At 43.3% G+C, this 19,588-nt stretch overlaps 1 protein-coding gene across 3 annotated transcripts in view; it reads left to right on the top strand.

The window, feature by feature from the left end:
• Positions 1-15,591, top strand: part of KLHDC3 (kelch domain containing 3) — a 44,905-nt gene extending 29,314 nt beyond the window's left edge. For all 3 annotated transcript variants that reach the window (XM_082217812.1, XM_082217811.1, XM_082217813.1), the window contains exons 9-11: positions 13,370-13,443; positions 13,684-13,762; positions 14,608-15,591. In XM_082217812.1, the coding sequence (XP_082073938.1) occupies positions 13,370-13,443; positions 13,684-13,762; positions 14,608-14,674 (220 nt within the window). In that variant the 3' untranslated portion in view covers positions 14,675-15,591. The remainder of the gene's footprint in view (positions 1-13,369; positions 13,444-13,683; positions 13,763-14,607) is intronic.
• The last annotated feature ends 3,997 nt before the right edge of the window (positions 15,592-19,588 follow it).

Raw genomic sequence — 19,588 nt, forward strand, 5'->3', positions numbered from 1 at the left:
GGAAAGATGCTGGAGTTGGGGGTTGAGTTGTCAAACATTGGCAGTGACCTCAGCAAGATACAAGTTGGCTAGAAGTGATCTAGATACTTACCAGCTGCTATGAGCCAGGAAGTACGCGAGTGCAGCAGAACTTTTGGCATCTGAGCTTTTTCTTGATGGTAACCATATGTTAAGTATACAAATCTATAAATATAGACAAAGTAAATGTTTATTAGAAATTAATTTATTTTCTCACCTGTTTTACTTGGAAAGTTTCAAAGCACAACCTACTAAGCTCTTTCCACTGTGACTCCTTCTATACTAATAAACTTGCAATGTTTAAAGACAGGCAAGATGAGATTAGTGTGCTCCTAAAACTAAAATGAGTGTTCTCAAGAAACCCCTAAACAGATTTAACCGCCAACAGACATAATTTCAGGACAAAATACTGTCTCGCCTATTGGTCTGTCTTAAAGAAAAAGAAGAGCGGAGCAAGAGGCTCAGACAAGTGTTTGATGAATGGTTTGGGAGTATCTGAAGCTGCAATACTTCTACCACTACAGAAGTGTTGATATGATCAGATTTTTACATGAGAAGACTCTGCCAGCCTCCCATGTAAGAGGCTGTAAATATAATTTAAACTTCCTTTGCAGTGAGTGTCAATAATAACATAACCTATTTTTTTCATAAACATCTCATTAATGTTGTTATTACAGGGCTCAGTAGCCTGACTGGATTCGTAAGGGTAAAAGCTTCAGAGGCCAGGAATATCCACTTTGTTAGGCATCACCAGGTTGAAGACGTACATCAAAATTGAGAATATCAGAAACTTGAGACCAACAATGACAAACCAATTTTCCATATCATTGCCTTGGGCTGGTGGTTTCCTTCCTGTATAGCAAACTATACTTTCCGTTCTTGAAGGCAGGATATCTCAGATGATGGACTGAGCTATTGATCTGATCCAGTAAGACTTATCTGATATGTTATTTAGACAGCCCCATTAACTCATGAGATTGGGAAGAACCAGAAGGTCATAAAGTCAAACACCTCCCCCCTGAGGCACAATCTCCCAGCTATTGCACCATATCTATCTTTCTTGCTCGCTCTCCCTCTGTCACACAGAGATGCACACTTCCAATCAAAGTGCCATCTGTGTCACAAACCATCCAGTCAAGTTGTGTCAGTCTCTGATAACATCCATAAATTGTCTTGCCCTGCAGCAGAGGTGGATAACTTGTGGAATGTCAGATGTTGTTGGGACTCCCAGCTCCCACCTGCCGGAGCCAGCATGGCCAATAGTGAGACATAATGGGAGTTGTAGTTCCGCAACATTTCGAAGGCCATATGTTAGCCATGCCTGACACAGTCAGTCACTCACTGAGAGTGAACTCTAGTGTAGCACAATATTAATCAGATGTCTGGAGTAGCCCCTCCATGTGGGGCTGCCTTTAATGATTTGGAAACGTCATCTTGTACGAAACGCAGCCAGCTGGATGTTGAGGCTAGGCAATCTGATCCTGTGCTGATTCAGTGGTTGCCAATGCCATTTCAAGCCCAATTTCAAGTCCGAGGGCTGAATCCCCTCATAGGCAACATTTGGTGGGCGTATGCGAGTAGTGAGCATGGCCAAAGGCAAAATTGGATGTGGCAATGAATGTGACACTTAGCTTTGCACAGTAGGCTACACTCCAGCCCCACAAAAGTTAATTTCTGCACCCACATACACCTCTCCCCATCCAGGCAAGCAAGTGGTATTTTCAGAACTGAAGCACACATTCCAGCAAGGCACAAAGTACTTGAGGAGGAAGCTGAGCAGGACTGGGGAGGAGGCATGGCCCAAGAAAGTCCCAAGGATCAGACACGGAGGCCTGGTGGGGCTGTATTTCACTTCTGGGTTTCAGATTCTTCAGTCTAGTTCCTCGTAAATGGTTTGGAATGAAGTTACTTGCAGGACTACCTTCACGTATCTCAGCCTACACACTGATCATCATCCGAAGCCCTGCTTGCACACCTATTTCCATTATGGATACTAGAACACAGGGCCACACAGTGAAGCGTTGGAAAACTCAGGACAGACAAAGTACTTCTTCACACAGCACATAACAACTATGGAATTTGCTTCCAGTAGATAGTGATGAACACCAGCTTAGATGGCTTTAAAAAAGAATTAGTCAGAGTCATGGAAAATAGGGCTATCAGTGCGACTAATCGTGATAATTAAGTTCTACCTGCATGGATGGAAGGAGCATGCTTTTGTACATTGGTTGCTGGCAAACAGAAGTGGGGCGTGTGCTGTTACACTCAGGTCCTGCTTACAGGCTTCCCATAGGTATCTCGTTGACCACTGTGAGTACAAGATGCCTAAACAGGCCTTTGGCTTGATCCAGTACAGTGGTGCCTCGCAAGACGAAATTAATTCGTTCCGCAAGTTTTTTCTTCTTGCAAGTTTTTCGTCTTGCGAAGCACGGTTTCCCATAGGAATGCATTGAAAATCAATCAATGCGTTCCTATGGAGACCGTCCGGGGACAGAGGGGACCTGTTTTAAAGCAAGGGAAGGGGCAGCGGGGAGAATCGCTTCTCCCCGTTGCCGCCCCTTGGTTCAAAAGGGGTCCGGGGACAGAGGGGAAGGCGCGCACGCGCCTTCCCCTCTGTCCCCGGAGATTGCGGGGCTGGCAACGGGGAGAAGCAATCTTCTCCCCGCCGCCCCTTGTTTCAAAAGAGGTCCGGGGTGCGGGGGCAAGCTTCGTCTTGCGAAGCAAGCCCATAGGGAAATTCGTCTTGCGAAGCAACTCGAAAACGAAAAAACCTTTCGTCTTGCGAGTTTTTCGTCTCGCGAGGCGTTCGTCTTGCGGGGGCACCACTGTATTCTGAGTTTGGTAGACTCAGGGAAGCTTGGTTTTAAGTTGCTTTGGGTTGCCCTGGGCAAAATAAAGTGTCTAACAAATGAAGGAAGGAAGGAAAGAGAACGGTTTTTTGGCGGTGGTCTCACTTATGGAATGCTTGCCAGTGGGGCTGCATTATGCCCCCCCTTCGTACCTTGACTATTTCTTGGATTCTAAAATTTGTTAAAGTTACCGTTATTTATTTACCAGGGAGGGTATGTTTTTAGTGTTATTGCTGGTCCTTGTTTTTAGGGAAGCTTTTAATGTTTGATGTATTACATTATTTTAATATTTTTGGAAGCCGCCCAAAGTGGCTGGGGAAGCCCAGCCAGATGGGCGGGGTATAAATAATAAAATTATTATTGTTGTTGTCTGTTCCTAGCATTGTGTATTACAGTTTTATTATTCTTGAATCTTACTGCTAATTATATTGTATATTGATTGTTGCAACCTAACTTGGGAAGATTTCTAACACTACAAGACTGCCTGTAAATATGTTTAATAATGATAATTAATTAGGTCATTTGATCTAAAAATGTTTTACTTGTCTTCACATGCTTCTTCCTTACACCCTGCCTGTGAGCTAGGGGAACTAAGGATAGTACAGAAGTCACTTTTGATATCAGAAAGATGTGGGGAACGTCCAGCATTTCTTTTACACTACTGAACAAAATAATGATAGCGCTACTTTTTTTTATTATAAATTTGGGTCTGCAGAAAAGAGAAGGATATGCGTACCCTACATATACATATTTTATATTAAGTATAATACCTTTATATCTAAATAAAGAGAATGGTCCAATTTTTTTAAACAATGAGTGTTATTGTCTATCATAATAGTATGTACCATTTCAAAACGTTAGAAAAGTCACTTTTTCTCAAAATTATGTTGCTAGATTTTTATCATTTTAAGTGAAAAGGTAACATGTTACTATGAGCATATTAAAGCAATGAAATAACAGTTCCAATAGCTTCTCCAGTGTGGTTTTCCCACCTTCATTCTTCACTGTTGGAGTGTCACAATAAAAGTGCATTTGAAGTGCCTATTTTGTGTCCGGATTTGGGGGGACGGGGGATGGACAACTTTTATTGCACGTTACAGTTTCCCACATCTTTTGCTGGTTTGATAAGACACTGTTTATAGTGTCGGGAGAGGATAAGAAGGCCAGAGAGGGGGGTTGGGGTGGAGAGGGAGCTTGGTTCACTTCCTCTGAGTAGCTATCAGGTATGCTCTGGAGCTGGCTGGCTTGATAAGACGTTTTTCCAGGAAGTTGTTGTAAATGAAGAGGTTCCTGCATCTTGTATTGTCCTGAAGGTGACAGGTCACCAGGAAGTGGGGGTGGGGGGAGGGAAGAGATAAAATTTCAGCACAGGGCAAGGATTAGAGAGAACATAAGTGGAAAAATAACAGCCAGCAAGTCTCTGGATCCATTGGAAAAATGGAACAGGAGGCATCAAATAGGGAGAGCTAAATCTTATCTGTCTGTTATTCAGACCCACAGGAGCCCTTCCCTCCCTGCTTTTTGCATAGCCTGTATTTCACATTTAGTTTGCAGTCTTCCCCTGAAGATAGACATAAGCTTTTAAAAGAGGTGAGAGTGATAAGTTTGCCACACTGTACCCACACATTTCTTCTGTTCTGCTGTTCTTTCTGGTCAGAAGTGTTTTGCATAATCAGCACAAAAGCCACTTACTGGAGATAATAGTGGGTTAAATGTACACAGTTGGAAATTGTTCTGCTCTCATCTCATCTTCAGTTCTGTGGTGAGAAATTACTTTTCCATTTTCAGATGTTTCTGTGGTGTTTTCTGTTGGTATAGCATATAGTGAGGAGATCTCAACAGTTTAGCTGCAGACCACAAATCAGTGTCCTCAGATCTGCTGCAGGCTCTGTTAAATAAATATCTATCCCATTTCCTGAGGGGTAGTTATTTTAGTCCGTTCAGCAAAAACAACAGAGAGTCTTGTGGCATCTTAAAGACTAGCAAATTTATTAGGGCACAAGCTTTTGTGGACCAGAGTCCACTTTGTCTGGTGCATGGAATTCTGTCTTGAGTTGGCAGGGATATATAGCCATACAAATGGGTGGAAAGAGAGAGAGAAAGAAATATGTTAGCAGTAAGATAAGAGGGAAATGGAAAGGCAGGAAACACAGATTGTAAAGCTTAAGTGTAAAAATAATTACAGTGACCAAACAAAACATGTTAGCAGATGTGTACTTTGATTCAGACATATATACAAACTTCATAGCTGGATGTTGAATGTTTAGCTAATCAACTCTTAAAATAGATCCTATCCTGGAGGAGCTGGCCCTCTGCAGCTCCTCTTGCCCAAAGAAGAAGAGAGTCCACAGCTTCACGCTAACAAAATAGAATAGGGTCAGGGTAATTTTGATAAAATTAACCAAACATGAGCTAACAACATAAGCAAAAAAAGTTTGTTTTAAAAAAAGATGCAGGTCTGATCTACTGAGCCTCTTGGGCTTGCCAATCAGAAAGTCAGCGGTTCAAAACCCTGCAATGGAGTGAGCTCCCGTTGCTCTGTCCCAGCTTCCCCCAACCTAGCAGTTTGAAAGCATGCCAGTGCAAGTAGATAAATAGGTACCGCATCATACGCATTTACTTCCTAAACAGTGAGATTACTATGTGTGATATCTTGGGACTGAAGTTCCCCATTTCATTTGTTCTGTACCATATGTAATACTAAACAGCACTTGGTAGGACTTCAGCAAAAGGCACTTGTATTGCAAATGTACAGCATAGTGTTGATGGATGGAGGTTGCTGGAAGAACTGTATTACTGCTTATTTGATCCTTCCCGAAGGAATTCTGAATGTGATTGGATGCTCTTAAGCTCTCCGTTTCAAAATTTCTAGAGGCCTGGGAGTGTTGCATGTACTTTTTGTGTGTAGGATATGCAGTGGTGGCTGACAAATTAATTAGATTTGAATTCAAATTAATTTATTGGCCTTGCATTTACTGTCTAGGGAGTTCTGTGAGAGATGTTATTGTCTCTTGTTGCTGATACTCTTCCTACCTAAGTTCAACTGAGTAAAGTGTATAGAAAGTTGTTAAGGGAGCACAAACCGATGCTCAGATCATCTGGTGTGAAACAGTCAAGCTGACCCACCAGCTTGACTGGCCCCAGAGCCTGGCTGATAACAGAGTAGTAGGTGCCCCAGGTTATCCCTTCATGGGAGCCATTCACCCCCATGTCTGGCCTTATTCTTCTATAATCATTTTGGCCTTGAACTCTGACGTCTTTTAGCCCTTAAGACTTGTCTGTAATGCAGTAGACACTGCTTTTTTCTCCCTCACAAAGATAAGGAGTGCATTAGGGTTTCCTGACGTGGATGTGAACTAAGGTTAGATTATTCTGGCTGGGAAACTGCAGAGCTGTGGTGCTTGAAAAAGCTTTTTCGTGAGCTTAGATGGACAGTGCTGCTCTGCAACAGGTGCTGTCCCTGCTAAGGTTGAAGCTATTGGAAGAATATCTTTGCCCTTATGTGCACTTTTGTCAGGGCAAAAATTAATAATGCCAACTGTTCTTCCATTTTCTGGCAGAAAAGTGAGAATATCTCATTGACACATGTCTCTAATATGAGAACTAAAATTGTTAGCTTGTGGATGAAATTGTAGCTTAATTAGATTTGATATAAAAGTATAACATGTTGTTAAGCATCTGTCTTAACCCTCCTGTGGTAATGGAGTGGCTGTGTGGACTATTTCGAAATATTTGTGCAAACCTGAACCAACTGCATACTGCATGCTCAAGAATTATCTCGTCCTGTAGTGTTTCATCTCTCTCCTGTGTCTTTTCATTTATTTTATTTTTTTTGCATGCTACCATGAGCCTATTGGCATTGAAGTGAAGGGGGGGACGGGACAGTCTAGTAGGACCAAAAAGATTTCCTTTGAGTTCACCCATCTTTGTTTGTTAATAACATTGTTGGGAAGGTACAATTTGAAGAAAAGAAGTGGTGTGCTGGAAGAGCCTGCTTAATCCTTCTACTTACCACTTGTTTTCAACTGCAGCACCATACCACCCAGCCTGTTTTATCCCCACCTAGCATCTCAGGTTCCAAAGCATTCCCAGATGTCTTGTGGCAAGCCTGCTGGAGAAAATCTCAAAAAGGTTTTGAATGAGTATTTTTTATCTCTGTCATCACATTGCAGTTCCAAATCCAGAATAAAGTATTTGAACTCCCAGGTCATTCAGTCTTGCTATACTGCCGCACAAAGACCTCCTTTGGGGTTAGCCAGCGTAAGGATGATGAAGGGCACGAGAAGAGGGCTCCATGTCCTCCTCACGCAGTTAAACAACAGGCATGGAGCAACTCACAGGAGGATTATTCTAGAAATACAATAAGGTCCAGACACTTCATAAAGCAATACAGGACCAGGACAATGTGGAGCATCTTTCCTGGTCCCAGACACTTCATTTCCCCCACCTGGATTTGGACCTGAAAGACTAGGACCAAGTGTGGGTGCATGGAGGGCAAGTTATAGGGAAGCGCAGTTTGAGACATCGCGCAACATCATTACTGATGACAGAGCTTGTCTGTTACGGCATCAGCATTATCTTCTCATTTCCTGGCTTTGTGTATCTTAAGCCAACATGAGATCCTTACTCTGGCATTGAACTAGTAGGTTTCTTGATCATATTTCTGTGACTTTGATTTGCATTCCTTAGATAGACAGACAGACAGACAGACAGACACACACACACACACACACACACACACACACAGCTCCTCCATTGTACTCTTCCTTCATTTAGCTAATAGTTTTTTGATGGACAGGTAACAGGACCTTGTTCTTTTAAGAATGATTCCTGTGGGTCCCAAAGAACATAAAACATGAATCCTCTGTCCTAGCTTTATTGAATTTACTTGAATATATCTATTAAGCACTATATAAATAGGAACTAAGATATCTGCTGGTTGCTGAAGAAGCCAAGGTAGTAATGGATTGGACACCAGAGTGTTGTTTTATATTTAAAAGCTGTCAGGAAGAAAGGGAACTAAAGAGTAAAAATGAATAGCATGCTGTTTATCTTGTTAAAACCCACCAGTGACATACTCAAGGCTCTGTACTAGACCCAGTGTTGAATTGAATGATTCTATAGAAACAATAGGTCAAGGATAACCATATTTTCTGTTCTTATTCACTACTGGTGGAAAATAACCAGCGTTGCTCAGGAATTCTAAGGAACCAATTTATAAACTGATAATAGAATATAATGTGGTAGTTTCTAGGGCTGTGCACAGGTCCCTGATCTCCAACCCACCCGCCCCAATACCAACCAAACTGGCCAGAGGGTTCAGTCCTGTTGAGTCCTGTTTCACTAGTGTGTTCCTCATGGGGAACAAGTTGGTGGAGCAGACCCCTTCAGCCAACAGGATTTCACCCTTGACATGGTCGCACCTGCACTGCTGCTGCACATGCTCAGCTGCCATGCCAAGCCTGCTTCAGTGCTCTCTGTGTCATTCTGTGTCATTGCCCCTCTGTGTAGTTCATGCCCTAGCCATTCTTCCTGCCACTAACAACAACGCCACCTCCTACCACTCAACAGCTGGCACTTATCCAGCTGCCGTCGCTGCTGCTTCCACCAGCACTGCTTTATGAGAAGCAGTTGTCTGAACTGGACCCACCTCACTCACCGCTACCCTCTACAAACTGATTCCTGCATCAACCAACTCCCATCTTCATGGGTGCAATAACCAATGGTGAACTACCAACTGATCCCTGGTCTTGGCCCAACACATTGTTGGTAGCTGGTTCTTCTCTCCTTTTCTCTCCCACCCCCACTTGTCCTGGGGTTAGGTGGTCTCTTCTGTCCTTGGGACCTCTGCAGTCTCACACCTGCCCCTGATGTTTGCTTCCTCAGCATGCTGGCAAAAGGTCCCCCTGCAGCAGTTTGGAACAGGTTGGTTCAGCATCTTAATTCAAAATGGTATTTGACAGTTTCCAAACATAGACCAAAATGGAAACTTTCATGCCAAATTGGGTGACAGTATCTTCAGAAGTGTCCAAATCAGTGCAGTGTGGAATGGTTTGGTCCGCCATCTTGGTTCAAAGTGGTATCTGATGGTATCTATCCAAATGTAGAAAAAAACTGGTTCCTCCATCTTAGAAACTGTTTGGCAATGATACCTTCAGAGGTGTCCAAATCCATAGAAAACAGACGGACAGATGAACCACTTTCCAAAATATATAGTAGACACAGAGGTACAAAGGCTAGAAGTATATTTTACTGCACAATGTTGAGTGTAGTAATGTTGTTTTTAATCATTCTGAGCACAAAGGAGATGTAGGCTAAAAATATTTTAAATACATAAAATAAAAAGGAATTGGAAGTAAGTGCTCTATGAGTTGGGGCACATGCATGCTCGGGCATATCCATTTCTAAAAATCCAAAGAGAGATGTGGCACTGAAGTGTGAAGACACTTGCTTCCTCTCACCCACATATACACAAGTTGAAAATATTTGTTTTCTTTGTGAATGAAAATGCAGAATGCTGCTTCTTTTCACCACAACTTGATTTGAATTTGATAAAATTGCTTCAGGAGACCAATCGCTAATAATAATAATAATAATAATAATAATAATAATAATAATAATGATTTATTATTTATACCCCGCCCATCTGGCTGGGCCTCCCCAGCCAGTCTGGCTTCCATAAAAACCAAAAATACAGTAAAATATCACACGTTAAAAACTTCCCTAGTTGGCCATCCTGGCTGTAGATGGCTGTAGACAACGGGCATCTGCAACTCATAACTAAAAGGAAATATTGGTGCTAACATGATGAATGAAAAATTCAAAAGTAGATGAAATTTAATGCAGTTGCATAGTCAGTACAGTGGTACCTCGGGTTAAGTACTTAATTTGTTCCGGAGGTCCGTACTTAACCTGAAACTGTTCTTAACCTGAAGCACCACTTTAGCTAATGGGACCTCCTGCTGCTGCCACGCCGCCAGAGCACGAGTTCTGTTCTCATCCTGAAGCAAAGTTCTTAACCTGAAGCACTATATCTGGGTTAGCAGAGTCTGTAACCTGAAGCGTATGTAACCTGAAGCGTATGTAACCCGAGGTACCACTGTAAAATGTAATACTAAGGAACTTTAGAATTACATCCTTTACAGGACTCTAATCTAGCAATTACTTGAGAAGGCTGTTACGTATTTGGGGAAAGCCGGGTTTATGCCACTGTTCTCAGTGTGCTGTCATTTTGCCAAAGCAAACCCTTCAAGACCAAGTGTGAAAAACCATGGCAGAGGGTCAGATATTCTGATGATTAAGAATGGTTTCATATTTTGGTTCCATACCTAAAGTCTTTTCTTTTTTTTTTGTTGACTGGCTGAGGGGAAGCAGAGAAGCCAAGTGATTAAGCATTTAGAAAACTCTATAAAGAGATAGGGATTTGTGTTATTTCACTGGGGCCAGGCAGAAAAAGTATTTTAATCAATAAATGCCAGGCCATTAGATTGGAAGCAGAGATTCCAGAGAAGATTGTGAACAGGAACACTCAGAGCTACAAGTGGGACCTTCAACAAAATGTTGCTGTGAGTAATTCTTCTGTGCAGGATTCTAGCCAGCTGTGTCAGCTTACAGGATATTTCATTCTATTTCCCACCACCACCACCAATTTTTATAATATATATTTTTTTTTCCACCCAGCAGTCAGTGTCCTGTGGTCACTGAAAATGCTCAGTTCTTATTAGCTGATTTGGGGCAGGAGCTCCCGCTAAGAGGTTTTTCTTTCTCTCAAATGTAGTAGCAGTAATTTTATTATTTATACCCCTCATACCCCTCATATCTGGCTTGGTTTCCCCAGCCACCCTGGGTGGCTTCCAATGCACACAAAAACATAATAAAGCACCAGACATTAAAAACCACCTAAAACAAGGCTGACTTCTAAAAGTTGTATACAGTGGTACCTCGGGTTAAGAACTTAATTCTTTCCAGAGGTCCGTTCTTAACCTGAAACTGTTCTTAACCTGAAGCACCACTTTAGCTAATGGGGCCTCCCGCTGCTGCCGTGCCGCCAGAGCGTGATTTCTGCTCTCATCCTGAAGCAAAGTTCTTAACCTGAGGTACTATTTCTGGGTTAGGGTTAAGCGTCTGTAACCCGAGGTACCACTGTAGTTATTTATCTCCTTAACATCTGATGGGAGGGCATTCTGCAGGAATAACAACATTTAGGTATTCCTGCACTTGCTGTACCACCCGTTAGTTTGTGGATGGTGCCAGATGAGCTACATGAGAATTTGCTTTTGGAGAATGAGTCGACCATTAGTGCATAAAATGGATGAGGCAGAAAGATGAAACCACTTATTTATCTCCAAATATTGGTGATTTGAGTGAGGTCTTCACAAAGCAGTCATTTACACAGTTATGTAATATCAATGATGTACCTATAGGCAGATGAAGCATAGTTATAATCCACTCTGACTGTTTCCGTCCTAATTTTATGGCTCTTCTATTCCACCAATTTATTTTCCTTCCTTCCTTCCTTCCTTCCTTCCTTCCTTCCTTCCTTCCTTCCTCAATAACATTTATACACCGTTTGATTGTAAAAAAACAACAACCTCAAAGTGGTTTACAAAAGATTTCCCTGCATAAGGTTTATGTGGAGACTAGATTATGTTCAGTCTTCATTGAGAATTTAGATTTAGTTTACATGTTGGATATACAACAGTGAGCATTCATCCTGATTTGCTTGTGGGGTGTTTACGCATCTCCCCATTAATCACTCATTCTTTCCACACTTTTCAATGCACTTCCTTGTCACTGTCGAAATTATTTCTATTTAAAAATGAATTTGCTGTGCTAAGACAGCAGAGTGTTTTAATCCGCTTTAATTGTCCAAATCTAACTTTCCAAGGATGCACTTGAATCCCTTCCTCAAAATAATGACCGTCTGGAGCCTCCCTTAGTGTAAGGCAGCAGTAAAGAGACTGACTTACGTTTGTTTATTTTTTGCAAGGAATCTGCTTCTTTCCCAGTCACTTGCCTGTTATTCTGTTTAAGAGTCTGCCAACCCCTGTATCTGTTATTCGAGTTGATTTGGTGGGTTAAAAACCCCACACCTCTAGCAAGAAAGAATCCTTTCAACTTTAGAGAAGAACTCAGACGTCACTGGTGTTGTGGAGTGATCAAATACACAACCTAAATCTGATTCCTCCCCCACTGCTCCCAAGTTGGCTGCCTGCTAGGGGTCTCTGTGACCTTCTGCGATAATGAAATGTCCAGATGGTGCAGGAACATCCTGCCCTGGCTGTTGGGAGGGCAGAGCAAGGAGCCTTGTTTGTTTGCTAGGGAAGAAGAGAGGCTGGAGCAAACGAAGCAACTGGGCAGAAGCTTGTACAAACAGGTCAAGCCCATTCCCCAAAGTATCCCCTTTCTAACATGCTCAGGTTTCTCCTTTCTTAAACCACGGCTGACAGATCTGCTACATTTCCATGCTCATCTGGGGTATTTCTTTGTGTCCACATAGAGGTTTAGCGTGCAGTATGCAGAGATTTGCTGCCACAATTATTCCTGGTACTAAGCAAAGTGATTAAGGCAAACCTGTTGCCTTGATGATGGGATTCTGAACGGCAGTGCTGAGAGGAGAACCGAGGGAGTCTAGTGTGTCTTTGAATGGAGTTCATATAAGATGGGAGGGAATTGCAAAGCTAATGTAGAGTTGGGGTTCCCAAGCTATGGTCTGCAGACAATGAGCACAGGTAGTCTGCAATGTGTCTGTAAAAATACTATTAAAAATCATACAGCATCTGGCACAGCGCATTACAGTGGCTACAAAAGGCAGAGAAGTCATTAAGAGGTCCTCCAAGACTTTCAGCAATTTGTGCAAGGGACATTTAAGGAACCACTGATGCAGAGTAACACAGAGTGGGGAGTTTGTATCTATTGGGCAGAGGCATGGGGCGGGGTGGGGGGGGGAGAGAGAGAAAGAGAGAGAGAGAAAACTCCTGCAAGGAAGTAGTAGGGATAGAATCCAGTGCTGTTTTTCATTTTTGTAACCTGCCAGGGTACGTAGAAGTGCAAGGTATACGTGTTTCAAATAAATTTCATAGACTGAAATAAATACATATCACAGTCTCATTGCTAATGCAGGAATAGCAAAGTGGGGAAGGGAAGACTTCGTTGCAAAGAGACTATTTCCATCCTGACACATCTACGATAAAATCCTTTTGAATTGCAGAAGATAGGGCAGAGGTAAAGGAAATAATCTTGAAGGTTAAAGGAATAGATGGCAGCATTAGACATAAGGCAGTAAAGGGAGTAGGAACTGAAAACAAACAGCGTTGGCTTGGCCAGCAGTAAACACAGAGGTTATTAAAGAGAGCCCTTGCTATCAGCAGCTGCACTTTGTTAGGTAACACTGAATTCAGGGAGGCCCTGTGGAATAGTTCAGAACTCTGGAAGAATCCGAAACACAGCCTTAATTTGAAGTGAATTGCAGTGATTGATGGGGTTCTCTTTGTTTTCCACAGCCCATCCCCAGAGGAAGGCATGGGAGATGAATTTGACCTGATGGATCACTCGGACCTGTACATCTTAGACTTCAGTATGTGAACATTTCCTCCTTATGTTGCCTTTAGTAACGGCTTCCCCTAGGTTGAATCTCCTGGTGTGTTTTCTTTACATTAAAAAGCCTGGTCAAAGTAGCTGTAATAGCTGTACTGTCTCCTTGTCCCATTGAGGGAGCTGCCTAGTGCAGTTAATTTGGCTTACTTTTTATGCTTCTCATGGGCTGCTTCCAAGAAGGGCAGTTTTATCATCATACTGTATGCTTCTTTTTCTTCAGGTCCCAGCTTAAAAACACTCTGTAAACTGGCAGTGATACAGTATAACCTCGACCAGTCCTGTCTCCCTCATGACATCAGGTAAGTTACTTATTCCTATGCAGGGATGTTCAATGTATACTTGTTATATACTACACAAGAGATAGCATTTTACCAGGGCAGACTATTTCCCCCTCTACCCAATATTGTCCGACTGGTACCATTAGAAGTATTCCCCATCACCTGCTACATGATCTTTTTAATTGGAGATGCCAGGGTTCAAACCTAGGACCTTCGGCACATAAAGCACACACTGTGCCATTGATTTCTCTTCCCCCAATCTTCCCATTTCATGTTTATTGTTGTTGATGGCATCTGTCTGTCTTGAAAGACAATGGAGTGCGCCTCCAGGGGTGAAGTCAAACCGCTGCATTAGCAGCACCAAAGTGACCTCCCTGGGGCGCAAGCCTGGGCAGTGTGTATGGGAGATCCTAGGCTGTCCAGACGACAAGACCCCCTCTCCCAGCCTCACTGATGTGGTCCAAAGGAAAGCAGAGCAATATGTTTGGCACCAGCTTGGCTGCAGGAGTTGCCGAAAGGAGGCGTACACGGCACCATCCAACCACCATGTTTAGTAGCTGAAACATATTGACTGTTGTTGTTGTTGTTTAGTCGTGTCCGACTCTTCGTGACCTCATGAACCAGAGCACGCCAGGCACTCCTGTCTTCCACTGCCACCCGCAGTTTAGTCACTCATGCTGGTAGCCACTGTCCAACCATCTCGTCCTCTGTCGTCCCCTTCTCCTTGTGCCCTCCATCTTTCCCAACATCAGGGTCTTTTCCAGGGAGTCTAATCTTCTCATGAGGTGGCCAAAGTATTGGAGCCTCAGCTTCAGGATCTGTGTTTGATTGTACCTGTGTTTAATTCTAGCCCATTGTCTCTGCAGGTGGGAGCTTGCAGCAATGACGACAAACAGCAACATCAGCCGACCCATCTTCTCCTCTCATGGATAATCTGGTCTCCTGCTCCCCCTCCCAGCTGCCCTCGGCCCCCCGCCTTGCCGACATCATCTACCGTCTCCTTCACTGTGCATGAATGTTTAGCCTATTCAGGAAAGGGGCACTGCTTCACCTCCACATAAGAGATTTCTTTGTAGCCCAGTTCTAGGAGGGCTCTACTTGCCCATCCTGCTGCCACACCTCTCCAGCTGCAACTTTGCCGAGACCTCGCCTTAAAGGCAGCATGCATGCAGAATTGGACAGTGCGCTTTACAGAGAAGCAGTGCGGGTGCGCTCCTGCTCCTGCTGCTGGACACTACAGCTTACATTTCTCTATGGCGGTAGTACAACTTGAATAATAGGAACAAAAGAAACTCAATCTCAGGACTAACTGGTGTAAGGCCAGCATGTGCTTCGCATAAGTCTAGGATCAAAGGCAAACCAAGCAAGGACTTACCAAGACCCAACTTCTCTACATCCCTAGCCATTTTGAGTGCCTGGCCCTCACCATTAACCCAAGGGCTGAACCAGGTGCCCTGTCTTAAGCCATTTTCTCTGCTCCGCTGTGAGCGCAGAAAAGCATGCCTGGTCTTACATATTTTGAAATTTGACTGGGTTTGCCCTTCTCCATTGGGCATCCAGGGGAACTCCATATATATATATATGAGATAATCAAGCACTCGCTGCCTTTACAGTAGTGTGGACTTCTGTGAGGTCAGACTCTTTGCTTGGAAGAGGAGGGGGAAATTATGACAACTCTGCCCACCTAGGCAAGGAGTGGCCATCCAACATCTCATAGGACTGAGTAGAACAGAGACTTTTCTGTGCCTGTTGCAGGAGGGGTCAATGCAAGATCTGAAACGCTGCTGCCCAGTTTCATGTGTACAAGCAGCACCTCTGAATTTATAAAGATGGGGGGCGGGGAAGCTAAACTTTGGTAGCCTTGTGTGTCAGTGCTTTTTGTATGGCTGGAGGGTGAGTGATGGACCCATGCAAAGAGCTGGGGGCACAGGGCCCGGGGATCGCAAACTGAGCCTGAAATCAGAGAACTGGTCTCACTTTGTGGCTAATGGCATGCACTGGGAAGCCGTCTGTTCAAATCTTCCTTTGACCTGGACTTGCTGGGTGACCTTAAGCAAACTTCTCAGCTTCAGCCCCCACCTGAAATTCAGGAGTATTACTTGCCTGCCTTACGGAGATGTCGTAAGGATAAGTGAAGTGTTTCATATATTCTAAAGTGCTATATAAATGCTCCACATTATTTAAGATAAAATTGGGCTTCGTCGTCACCCTTATTAAAGAGGCTTTCAGCCAGGCAAGACCACCCTGGTGCCTCAAAGCTGCCTGTCTCAAATGTTCCATTGACCTATTTAACCCAGTATCAAAATTACACAATTTTGGGTGGGGAGATCAGAAGCTCATCCCTTTTGCTTTCTTATTACTTTTATTACCCAAACATATGACCTGCTTTGTTTTCTTCTACGTCCGTGAAGAGGTTGACATCCTAAAATGCTAGCAGGACCCCATGGACTGGAAAAAGCATGGGGGCAAGGAAGAAGAGAGGGTACATGCAGTAGCTTTGACCCTGCTTAATTTATGCATTGCATTCCCAGCCAAGCATTGGACTCTGTGGGCTTATCTGTGATGCAAGGCAGCAGTTGAGCTTTTAACCCACAGTGCCTCTAGAAAACCCTGGTGTAATAGAGAATGCCTTAATATTAGGTGGGTGTATATGGATATTCACAGCTATGATGAGAAGATTGTGTGTGTTTGTGTGTGTGTACACACGTGTGATGAGCACATTAACCACATTGCAGGAACACTGGATGGAACAAATGGGACCAAAACAAAAACAGTAGCCAAGGGGTTCAAGTGCACACATATCTTTGTTCCTCCATGTTTTTCATCATGACATATAGGGCTGGTTCACATAAGGTATGTTCATCACTTGATGTGTGAATAAGCCATCACAGAACCAGGCATTCTATAAAGCACTCTTATATCACCTTCCCATGCTCAAATATAATGCAGTTCCTTTGTTCAGCTGCCACTGACCAAGTGTGAAAAGTGCTTGTCGGATTTTCAGTTTATCACACCCCAGATAACAAAAACCAAGACTCTTCCAAGTTCCAGCTTGCTCTTTTTTTTCTTCTTTTTTTTTGCTTGCCTTCTATCGTTTTCTCTGCCACATGGATTTTATTCTTTGGTGGACTTTGATCAAATAACTGCAGAATGCTTGCCACCCAACATTTACTTATTTGTAATTGTTTTCTGAATCAGTCCTTGTCTACTTCACCCAATTTGTGAAGAGTGTTTGCAGTTCTTTCCAGGAGGAAGACTGATCTACAGTTTGCAGTTAATTGTACTGGCTTACTAGGCACACTTACATGTTTAACTATCTCTTCTGAGATATTCCTTCTGAGATGGTAGATCAGACCTTGCTACTCCTGTGGCAAACTCATCTACAAATCCCAAAATCATAGCCTTGAGTTAAAATAGCACAAATTAGTCACTGGTAAATAGTTCAGTTAGTTTTATAGAGAACAAACAGAATGTCTCTCATTCAATTACAGCACCACAGAACCCTTATCTTTGATTTCCTCCCTAGTAACTGCGATGAACTGTCTGTGGGTGTGATATATACCCTGCTTCTAAATGCAGTTGCTAAAAAATAGTCAGGCTTCATCCTAGTCTCAAAACTTCAGTTACTTATTTGGGTTAAAAATGGAAGGTAGTGTTTAAACACTAGCTACCTTTTTACAATTTGATTAATTTTGTACTTCTCTGTGTCAATTATGATTTCAATAATTTTTAAACTGAGAAAATCTGACTTCCACCATGATTCCCAGTTGCGTGAGAAATTAAGGCTACTTGGTAATGAAGGTGGTGCTTGTGAACTGCCTGTTTCTCCAAGACAAGAAAGGCTTTATATATAGTAGTTGAATTTCCCTAAAGGTTTTGATAGCATGACCCTGAGTCTTATTTTCTGATTTGTGGCTTCTAATCTCATGGTCTGTTGTTACAGCTGTATCTAAACTTTTAAGTTTCAATTGTTTGTGGTCATTCCCTCTCTGCAAAGACCACTGGGAACTCTAGTTTGGGGAGGGATGAACAGAGATATAACAGAATTCTAAGTAGCCTCCTCAAACTACACTTCTGAGAATTCTTTGGGGAAAGCCATGGCAAGTAATCTAGTATAAAGCAAACATTTGTGCTGTAGGTACATAGACCGAATCTGTGACAAGGGTCTCTTGATTTCTCCCCAGGAGGAAGGCATAAGTGCCAGAAATTTCACACTTTTTCATTTGGGTAATAAAGGCAAGTAAGGAGGGGCATCATAGAGCTGTTTAAAATCATGCTCAGAATCAAAAACATGGATATGGAGAGGTTTTTAATCTTCTCGTAATACTAGGAATGCTGGGCCATCCGAGGAAGCTCCGAATGGTGGGAGATTCCGGGCGAACAAAAGGAAATACTTCACATTGCTCAGAGAATTTGCTGTCACAAACTCTGGTGATGGCCAGCAGCGTAGAAAAGCGCTTAGACAAATTCATGAAGGATATAAGACTCATCAGAATAGCTGCATGCAACCTCCGGCATCAGAGGCAGCATGGCTCTGGATTCCAGTCACTGGGAAGCAAGAGCAGGAAAGGGCTGATACATTTGTGCTTTGGGAAATGCGATACCGAGCTAAATAGGCCTTGGGCCTGATCCTGCAGGGCTGTTCTTCTGTTCCTAATCTGTTCTTCTCTGTTGCATATCTTGATTGCTGGCAAAGGCACGGGGTTTCTTCCACTGTACAAGAGAAGGGGTGTTGACAGCAACACTTGGACACTCCCAAGAAAAGCGACCAGAGTTCATACTGGCCCCAGACTCTCTCACCTGTCTTGGCTATTGATGCCTTTTTCAATGGTCAGTGCAAGCAGTGGCAGCTGGACTGGTTGCACCTAGTCCTTCATTAAGGGAACAATATGAATCAGGCTTTAGCTTTCTGAAGTTAGATGACTGGAGAGCCAGTGTGGTGTAGTGGTTAAGAGCGGTAGTCTCCTAATCTGGGGAACTGGGTTCGCGTCTCTGCTCCTCCACATGCAGCTGCTGGGTGACCTTGGGCTAGTCACACTTCTTTGAAGTCTCTCAGCCTCACTCACCTCACAGAGTGTTTGTTGTGGGGGAGGAAGGAAAAGGAGAATGTCAGCCGCTTTGAGACTCCTTAAAGGGAGTGAAAGGCGGGATATCAAATCCAAACTCCTCCTCTTCTTCTTCTTCTTGAGTCATCTGGGCGGCGTGTCCCTCTGTTACAGGAATTATTTCTGCTGCAGAATCTACCTCTTGCCTTTTGCAATCTGTGTTGTTTTTTTACGGAGATCAGCTACCTTCCCCCTGCCCCCCCCAAAACAAAAGAACATCGTCCATGACAACATAAAAGCAAATGCGACCATTGCACAATCCAATGCCGCAAAACACATCTTCATGGTTAGTGTCAGACTTTTAAATGTAGCATACCAGCTCACAGCCAAGAATCTGCTACAAAACTTTTAAATGTCTTCTAGGCTGGAAAAGCAGCAGTTTTGGAGGCACATGGAGAGAGCCCTACTGAAACAGATCAAAGGCCTCTCTGATACTCTGTTCTGCTCCCGCAATAGCCAACCACGTACTTCTGCGAATCCCCCAAGCAAGACCTGACTGCAACAGTGCGCTCTTGCTTGTTTCCCAAGCAAGCCTGGAAGCGCTATATTGCCATCATGGCCAGTAGCCATTTTAACCTCAATGAAGTATGAGGTGGCCACTCCTTCCTATAGTGTTTAGACACATTTTGTGTGCTGTTCATGGTTTCACATATTTTTGAAAGAATACAAAACCCCCCAGCAAAATCCACTTACCAGAGGTGGGCATACATACCATTAGCATCCTTTCATCCATCCGACCACT

Source organism: Podarcis vaucheri, assembly GCF_965113315.1.
Source record: "Podarcis vaucheri genome assembly, chromosome: 3".
Taxonomy (NCBI): Eukaryota; Metazoa; Chordata; class Lepidosauria; order Squamata; family Lacertidae; genus Podarcis; species Podarcis vaucheri.